Source organism: Morone saxatilis, unplaced genomic scaffold, assembly GCF_004916995.1.
Source record: "Morone saxatilis isolate NCDOM2014 unplaced genomic scaffold, NCSU_SB_2.0 Contig17, whole genome shotgun sequence".
NCBI classification, from domain to species: domain Eukaryota; kingdom Metazoa; phylum Chordata; class Actinopteri; family Moronidae; genus Morone; species Morone saxatilis.
In genome coordinates, this window is record NW_023339729.1 from 20,775,304 (window position 1) to 20,785,500 (window position 10,197).

The 10,197-nt window shown below is 41.0% G+C and overlaps 1 protein-coding gene across 1 annotated transcript in view; it reads right to left on the bottom strand.

Annotated features, from left to right (window-relative positions):
* Window positions 1-10,197, bottom strand: part of lrba (LPS responsive beige-like anchor protein) — a gene marked incomplete at its 5' end in the record, with an annotated part of 190,396 nt that overhangs the window by 2,470 nt on the left and 177,729 nt on the right. Inside the window, 3 exon segments of the mRNA XM_035660012.1 lie at window positions 54-205; window positions 3,543-3,739; window positions 3,863-3,964. Of these exon segments, the coding sequence (XP_035515905.1) occupies window positions 54-205; window positions 3,543-3,739; window positions 3,863-3,964 (451 nt within the window).

Sequence of the window (10,197 nt, forward strand, 5' to 3'; positions counted from 1 at the left end):
CCTCAAAAATCCACTATTGGTTGGGCTATACTTCTTGTGTGTGTGTGTGTTACCTCTGGTCATGTGACATGGCCATAGAGCGGATTCCTGCGTCACAGCCCGGGTAGGTGAACAGCTGTTTGAGGTTGTGGACCTGCCAGACAGATACTACACCTCCATCACCACCTGTCAGCAGATACTGACCATCACGGCTGAGAAGCATGGCCTGGCAAAGAGGAAAAGAAAACAAGCTCATTATTAACTTTTTAATGTGCTGGAGAACTGTCTGGGATGTTCCAATCGCTACAGCTTTTACAGTAATAAGCCAGATGTTGTATAGTTTTCCAGTGGTAGAGCATACTGTACAGTCTGAGATGATTCCGTCACTTCATTGTCTAAATTGTTTGATCATCTGTTACCTGCCCTTCAATGCTCGGAAAAAAAAAGAAAACCCCTCGCAGCACAGCTATTCAACCTGGAACAACATGCATAAATAGTCTCCGAATAGGACTGGTGATCTGGGACCAGTTTATCTCTTATGTCAAAGTAAAGCTCATACTGTGAGGTCATGTGATCCCACAAAAGATCCTGGGTCAGCGCCGCCATCCTTAGGGGCTTTCTGTACACAGACTCTGACTTGCTACAAAGATGGCTCCCCACAGCGAGGCTGCGAGATTTACTCGTCTCATCTGCTTTTCCTGCAAACTGTAACTGCTGAATGGGTCCCCCGGGAATCAGACATACACAAATCAGGTCGTGTGTTGGAGTCTATTATGGGCGCAGTGCATAGTGGAAGCTGAAACTGAAACAGTCAGGGGCATCAATCACCAAGTAACCGTAGCTGATGAAATGACGAGGCAGAATGTGAGTTCTAAAAGCAGCAAATGACACTAATTTAGAGCTTTTCTCGTTTGTGGTTTTTATAACACCGAGGTCGGCCGTCTTTCAGCTGCAGCCGGTTTGCAGTGATTCAGCAAGAGACACTTCAATCGTCAGCAGCATGTGTGTTGAATCAGGCTCATATTAAATGGAAAAATGAAACTTAAACTTCAGTTCTGAAGTTATTTTCAGGAACTTGACTTGGTAAGCAAAACATAAATAACCCTTCAAGAGCATTACATAGTGGATGGACGCAAAAGAGTGTAGACTAAATTAAGCAAATGTTTTGTATAAAAAACCTTTGTGGAGTTTCATACCACACTGAATTAAACAAGCTCTGTTTCTCATTCTCATCACTCACGCACTTAAGATAGACACACAACTTGCACGTGAAGACGCTCACACAGGCAGGCAAATAGAAAACGGGCACACAATGATGCACTTGCATGCTGCAGGCTGGCAGGAGGCCTTGAGTACCAATCCAGCCTAATTGCCACGTTAGATCATCTTCCAAGATGGCTGGGAATAGAGCATGACTGAGTGCAGCGCCGGGTTGATTTGTGGGGTGTAGTTCTGTTTTGTGTATACGGGGTTTGTCTTGTGTATCAACATTCAGAGTTAATCTGACAACAACGATAAAATGAATGGTCAATTCAGACAATCATTATCAATGCACTTGAACTGAAGCACAGTGCAAAGAAGTACACGGGATAAATAGTGATTATTATACCTTGCAAAAGAACAGCTTTTTTTGCTGAAAACTGCTGCCTGATAGAGCTGGAAACAAGACTGATAAGAGCTGAACCAACACAGTAAAGTTGCGGGCTGTAAAACCAAAACAATGAGCTGAAAGACACTTAACAGCTCCATTGAGCTGCAGATTTGGAAGATAATTCTTTGTGAGTTCAGCTTTTACATTAAACGCAGTTATTCAATCCATTGTTAAAAAAAAAAATGAATTCACTAGTGCAGCTCTAACTTTGATAAATTGAGTTAATGCAGTCACAGCTATAAATATTGTGCACGAACAGATCGCATACTACACAATAACAGTAAAAAAAGAATATAAGAACCATTTGCCAGTTACTGTGTTGTATTAATATACCTGTGTATCTACTAATGGCGTCCATGACCTTACTGAAGCCCAGCAGGAGGCCAAAGAACTGGCAGACATGTCAGCCAGGCCAGGTAGGAGGCTGCAGACAGACATTATAAATCAGTTCCTTGCCACTGGGCGGTCAAACAAGATGGCCGATGGCTCTGTGGGAGCTAAGATGGCTACCCGGGCTCGGATGACTAAAAAATGACTCCAGCAGAAACACATGCACTTTTAATGCCCATATTTCCTACTTCTTTCGGGGGAACGGTGGGTGGATTTTAAGGCTGGGGAAGGTAAAAAGTTTAATTTATGGTGCTGTTAATCCCCCTGTTACACGGACGAAGGCAGTGAAAAAACTGCTGGAATGGTTACACTGCCTGAGTTATACTAGTACTTAAAAGACTGTAATCCATTCAGTATGGCTTCTGTCACTCGATTCTGCTATTAGACTAGGATGCCGACTGTTAGCCTGTCATCTAACCTCTGACTCCAGACCCACATAAATTCACAGTGCAAACATTCCCTCTCTTTCTCAGTCTTACTCTCTTTTTCTAAGTAGATACTACAGGCCAGGACAAACACTTATTTATCCTGGAGTCCTACCGTGCTGAGGCTCTGAGGGCTAAGAAGATTGATTCTGGTATGTACATGAGTGCACTAAATACAGTTGGAGTCTCAGACCAAGAGGGTGGAGCAAAGGGGGAGGGGGGGTGAGGTGGGAGGCGGTTGAGACTGCCTCACTCCAAGATGTTAGGATTTTCCTAATGCCATCTGACATGGCTGGAATTTACAACAGCAGCGGAGGGCTGACAAGGCCGGCAGTGGCCCACACTGTTCCCAAGTTAAAGCTTCGCTCCATAGAAGGAACTCTGGGAAAGGATAAAACTCTACAAGTATCTAAAAACATCATTAGTTTCTCTTAAAGACACAATAAAGTATTCTGCAACCTACAAACTGTATACTGGCAACTTTCCCTGCGATGTTAATGCAATCAATCAACATTTGTCTGCGTGTGCGCATTAATCAGGCCTTCTACAAGTTATATTTGTGGGTTTGTGTAGGAGAGGGCTGGTTGGCAGGTTAGGAGCCGGGGCACGAGAGGTTTCTTAATAGGAAACAGGCGTGCGGCTGTCTGTCAGAGCTAGCTTACATTTCCCAGGCCAAACCGGAAACAAAGGGTCGGGAAACCAAAGGCAGTAGCCACTATCTTGTGTCACTCTAACCACGAGGGAGGAAATGTGGGAAATGGGGAATGTGTCGTCTTGTGCTGGAGGGTAGTTAATGGTGTTGGTGTCCAGAGCTGACCACTCCTCTGGAATGTTCTCTACCACTACCGCCAACGCAATTTGACCTGACAAGAGAGCTGTGGATCAAAAGGACCATTTCCTCTGGTGTATGCGTGTGAAAGGGAATAAAAGAGATGTGAAGCCACACTTTGCCCTCAGGCATGCTGACCCCTACCTTACTCAAATCTCAAACCGTAAGAAAGCCTTTAATCAGTACGAGGACTTTCTACACTGATGTGGTGCAGACACACATGTGCACTTTCACATGCATGCTCGCGCAGATATGCACATTTCCTCACCTTGATGCTGTCCTCCACCTCCATGTGTCCTAGCAGTTTGCCGTTGACACTGAAGAGACAAAACTGTCCCTTGTCATAGTAGATCATGCAGTTTCCCTCAGTGGAGGACTGGATGAGACGAGGTCGCAGGCAGCGCTCTGGGCCCTCCAGGGTCCGCAGCAGGTCCCCATTCATGGAATGGATCAGACAAGGACCCTCTGAACAAACATGATAAGAAAGATGGTAAGTGAAGCTAGAAAAAGCTGAACTCAGGTGATTCTTACACTTTTGGTCAGTGACTTTTTTGTTGTAATGTATAAATGAATATTTTGGAATATTACCTTTGCAGCCGCTGATGACGAGACCCAACTCAGCACACACACTTGCACATGTCACTTCACAGTCATGGCCCGTTAAGATGGCCCGCGGTGTGGTAAACTCTGCTAGGATAACACAAACAAAGTAGGTTTTTTTAAATGTATTACCACTTTTTAATCACTAGAGGGAGTGAAATACAAATAAATCTAATTCCTAATTCCTTAAAGCAAAAACAATCCCTGTGAGCAACCATATAAATCAGACAAACAGTAAAGTATGGAATTAAAAACACACAATGTCAAAAGGTTAATTATTTCAGCTAAAACTTTTTTAAATTTGTTATATATGTACATATGTATATGTACTGTAGCTTGTCGCAGAGTTTTCAGACCCTCATTCACTCTCCCTTTCTAGCACTTGTCACCCTCCGCCTCTCCCCATCTTTAAAACCTTCACCCCCTGACTGCCTTCACTGGATCCAGATGTTTCTGCACTACACAGAGAGAGAAAGAGAGAGAGAGCCAGAGGGAGTGAGAATTATGGTCCAACTCATGAAGTTTGTGTGATTTTGTTTTGGTTTGAGCTGTCAGGGCAAGCGACAAAACAAAATCGCCTTTTACTTCTCCGTCTGTCTTCTCTGTCCGCAAGCACATGCACACTTTCAAAGGAGTGTGCATTACTATATATAATTATTCTTCAACAAATGTAGATGGATTCATTCCAGACAGACTATGCATCTAAACCTTTTGTCATTGCATTAAAGTTGTTGAGCTGAATGACAGCATGTGGCTGTAGTGTAAAACAGGGATTGTGCGGGTCAGCAGGGCTATGTGTTTAGCTATATAGTGACCAGCAGTGGGGCAGCATCCATGAACCGGGGTGTGGAGTTCATTAAGGTCAAACTCCAAACGGCTCCAAGGCAATGTGATTTAAGTAAAATAGTTTCCAATATAATTAATTTATTACAGTAAATGCCACTGATATGCTTTCTGTGATACACTGTTGTAGTTATATCTACTTTTGAAAAAGAAGTGTAGTTTCTTGCTGACGTCTATTCACAGTTTGTTAATGCAGCTTCTCTCTTTAATTCAATTAGATGACATAAAACTCAACACAGGTCCACTAATAAGACAGATACCTTTTCTCCAAAAGCCAGAGCTACTGTTAAACCTTAATTAGATTTAGCAGAAAGACTCCATACAGACCATTCTGCTCACTGAACCTGCTTGTAAAACAGCCAACTAAAGGACAAGCTAAACTCTAGTGGTGTATAAAGATGAAGTCAGCAATGTTTCAAATAAATAATATAATCGAATCCATACATAGAGTAATTAGAATTGAGAGATCACAAGGGGATACTTAAATCAATAGATGGACTCTGATGAAAGAAATATTCTGTATGCATGTATCGTCATTATAATGTTGAAAAGACAAACTAAACCTCTTTTTTGCATGTTTTAAATAGTGTCTGACAATGTGCTATAAGGGTGTCCTAAATTATGTTTCTATTAACATTAATTCATATTTTGCCCTTTTTTTCTTATTACTGTTCTGCATTCTTATAAATGATTTCAATAACCAATGTGCCTGAAAAAAACGTTAAATTGAAATTTGTAACACCTGTGATGTTAAATAGACAAACAAATCAATCAAATAAACAAAAGAAAATACATAAAATGTCATTTATAATAACAAATACCAAACAGAACAAGACAACAGAACAGCAAGAAAAACAGCTTTGTACTAATAACTGACCTCACATTTTTTAATGCTAGTCGATTGTTTTACCTCCCTATGTCCAGCTCTTCTGTCCACTTTCCAAAAGACAGACCAGCCCCCTCAACTCTACCAGATCGGCAGCCTAAACATCTACATTTCATTTAGTTAACTGGCTAACATCCTCAACGTCACTAAAAGCAAAACGTATGATCTACAAGCCTGTGGATTAAAGCATGATGTTGGATTTTGCTCACAGAAGATCAATAAAGCTGATATATTGGTATATCAGTTAACCTTTTGAGCCTCTACCAGCCAGTTGGTTTGAATTAGCGCCACATCTGATTACAATCTTATACCTGTATATGACTAAAGCTGGGACACTGAGGAGGGTATCAACTATCTAGACAAGTGTGGACAAGGCGCGTGTGTGCGTGTGTGTAGGTGTGTGTGTAGGTGTGTGTGTGTCTAGATACTGCATCCAAAAGCAGTTCCATTTTGGATCCTGTTCAAAGTTGGTAAAATAACCAGGTTTCTGACCTTCTTCCTGTTTTTTTTATTTGCAAAGAGTAACATAAAAAACATTCAGGTGTCTATTTAGCAAATATGTAATATAGCTACACAAATCTTATGTATTACAATGTATTAAGTATTTGAATGTCAATATTTGAGTAATGTTCAGTCATTTAAGACATTGCTAAAAAGTTGATGGAAGCCAAACCTCGTTAAATTAGACAAGTGAATATATTTTTTTTCTATAAATAGAGTTTGATGAGCAGATTATTAATCGTGCATTCATGCATTTACAGTAACTTTTTTATGTATAGTAAGCTATTAACCCTAATCACAAGATAACTTATCTACAGTTATTATCAAACATCGGTGCTCATTTTACAGTGAGAGTAATCTGTGTTTGCTTCATTTGAAACAACAGTATACAGTATACCTTATATTATTAAATAGACATATCATTGAACTGGTTTTTCCCTCTGTGAGCAGCAGATGGCAGTAGTGTCTGTGGAATTTATTTGCTGCTGTGCACAACAACATCATGTGCCTGCAGCAGGAACCAAGTGTGCATAGGTCAATGTGTACATGTGCATATCAGCCATTCAGAGGCATTTGTGTCAAGCTTATGAAGTGTGTGGGATATTCACAGGGCATTATGCATGAAAAGGAATGCGTGTGTGTGTTTTGTGTGTATGCATGTGCTCTCTTTTGAGTGTATGTAGAGATTTTAGCTTGAAAGTGTTTCATTTTTGGAAGAGGAATAAAGAAAAGTCTGCTGTCTGTATGTATTTTGTGACTCTGTGTGTGTGTGTGTGTGTGTGTGTGTGTGTGTGTGCGTTCATGTCTGGGAGAGCCTCCTGCGGTCTGGGGCAATGGAGCATCACATTGTGGTGGTGATGGGTTGGGATGACGACTGCTTTGTCTGCTCCTCTAGCTACAGCTTGGTAACTGCACTGAGCCGACTGACTTTAGACTGACACACACACATACACAAGCTTACAAGAGCATGTACAGCACATGCATTGGTATGTACACACAGAACCCCTTTAGGCATGTAGTAATCCCATAAATCAATCAAAATACAGTCTATTCGTCCTGGATATTATGCAGTTAAATTGTTATACTTAAGACATGAGGCACCGTGCAGATGAACCCTCATGTGACCTTGCAACATACACTGTTATTCCATAAGGAAATGAAAATTCAGTAAACAACTTCTAGGCTTTGAGGATGATTAAAATTAATCTTTATTAAAGTCCCAGTGTTGCTGTAAAATCAGCTATAAGTAATAATAAAATCTATGTAGAATATCTATCATTGTAAAGCGCTCTAACTTTTTGTCATTGTTATACTTCTGTCCTCTGTTGAGTAAAATTGTTAAGAAAAAGCGATCAAAGAGAAAAACATAAAATGAGAGCAGAGAATGAAAATGTGGTTGAAGTCCATCCATATGTTTCAACTCACAAAAGTAGTTATCCTTTCTCTTTCTCAAAAGTTTGAAAATCCCTACAATTTAACTTGCGGGAAAAAAGAAAACATTTTTTCTTGATTCCAACATCCCACATCAGTGTATATGAGGTAAGTGACAAACAATCATCTATGCTCTGTCCTCTAAATCAAAAGCCAATGTAGCTTATTAACCAAATCTCAATTTGTCATAAATTTCAGCCCATTTGTAATGGATCACTTAACAACATGTACGCCAATCTAAGCTGACCAAATTAGCACCGAGCAGGCTAAGGGCTGAACAATGTGTGTGCGATGCTTTGATCATGGCTAATGCCATATGTTATGGTAACGTAAGGGAGGCCCATGACATTTTTCACTTTTATCGACTAGCATGACCCCGTGGCCCTCGGATAGTGGTGAACTTTCATGTGCTGGCCGACGACCCCCAACATCACATTTAACGTCTCTAAGTGGCCCTCACTTTCACTCACATTAAAGACAGATTCTCTCTCTCTCTCTCCTCCGTCCCTCATCTTCTCATCATCTTCTCACTTCCATTCTCTACTGCTCTCTACTCTCTCTCTCTAATCTCACTCATCCTCACAAACACACAACAAACCGGAGGACACAAACACCCAGAACACAAGACAAACAGCAATATCTGTCTCTCAGAAACTCACACCAATCTCAAACCAATATATCACGAAAGCTGGTTCTGGTGCAACGGCTGCGAAATCGAATATGATAGCGAGAGGCTACCTTGGTCGAGACGAAAATATCGGTTACGTCATATTTACAGAAGGACCACGTAAATCACACGATCACCAACTGAGCTGGAATGTGGGCATCAGGAGAATACGTGTGTGTGGTGTTACACATTAGAGAGCACTGGGTTTAGCCTGTGTAATTACTCACTGGGCTCTCTCGCAATGCTGTTTGATTCCTTCTTGCCGTTCCGTACAAAAAGCAGTAAGGAAGTGCACTCTTCATGTGGAGCTGACATACGCGTGCAGTCCCTCAAGACTGATGACTCAGAGCGACTACACTTAACCTACTCGACAGATCGAAGACTATGAGTTCAGTTCGTGCAAAACACACATACTGACACATGTATTTATAAGAATCAGTATTCATTTACTCACATTCATACAAGATAGATGATGCATTATGACCTAGATTACTATCATTTCTGAACTATGTAATGATGTTGCTACTAAATACAATAATTCATACTTGCATCTATTATAACAGAGTATTGATTTATTGCTAATTTAATCTTTGGAGATCCACCGGTTCTTTGATCATGCGTCTACTTGGCTAGTAATTCTACATATCCACCACGAGATGCACGTCTACTATTCCAGGACAAGAATAGGAATATTATTTCCCAAATTGTGTGTAGTGGTGAGTGTGTGTTGTAGTGTGGTGTGTGATGTGCTGTGTGTGGCATGTTGCCTAATACAATGCAGGTGCACTCCATGCTATGATACTACAAGGGGCTACTTGCTGTCAGAATTCCAGACCCACGCTCCACTGTCATAGCTTTCTACACATCATTACGCTCCTCATAGTCCTTGACCTCCTGCAGCAAAAGTGGATCTTTGCAAACACATGACCATTTTGCCTGGTGTCAAATCACTGTCATTGTAATTAAGTTTTCTTGCTGAAAAGAAGAGAAGTTTGTTATGAAACTGGCAGTCACTGGTAAACTTCCAAAGAGAAGAGAAATAAGATGTTAGCGAATATTGGTTTGACATCTTTATACAGCGTTGAATATAGTAGAGTGATGGCTGCATAATGGTACCTATTGCACTCACGCGCTCAACTCGACACACATTGCATCACCACGGGAAATTTAAAGTTGAGTGTCGTGTGGACTGCAGGCTACTGTATTTTGTGCACGCTGTCCAATCACTCTTGTATTGATAAAATCCCTCGTTCTTTAACTGGGGGCTTTAGGGCCCTCACGTTGCACTGTTGACGCGTACGATTAACGTGTGTTTCATCAGTCGACACGCCTGGTGCAGTCAACAAGAGAGCTATCTCATGTCCTCTCACTCCACATCCCTTTCCCTCGACACTCCTAATCAAAGAGCAGGAGGCATGGCATACATGAATCTGATCGTGAGTCCTGTTGTATAAGATGTGAGAGGCTCTCTGATTGGCTGGGGAGAAGGAGTTGAGCGATTCGTGAAAGGTTCAGAGATGACTGATACAGTTCTCATTAGGACACGCCTGACTGATGCCATCCTTGTGCGTGTTGTGTGTTGTGGTGTGTGTGGCGTGCGTATGTGCGTAGCGTGTAAAATGTTATTCGCACTGCACTACGTAATGTACGAAGAACAGCTGGTTTCAGGCATGTAAAATGTCAATCGAGTATATTTAGTTAAGATATAATACCCCCAGAAATAAGATTTAAGAATGATTAAAATAAACAAATATCAAGATATCACAGAAAAAGCAACTGCTAAATTTAAAAACAAGCCTGAACACATGGTTAAAACTAGAAAACAAATTATTGTGCTACAAAATATCACAAGAAATAATTCAGTTTTCAACTCTTTAGAGATATTAGTCTAAGATGAATTGGTTGACACGCACACATGTCTTGAAACTGGCAAACAAATAAGAGAGAAATAAGCAGAACCCCAAGATCTGTACAATATTGCTGCAATGTGTAACA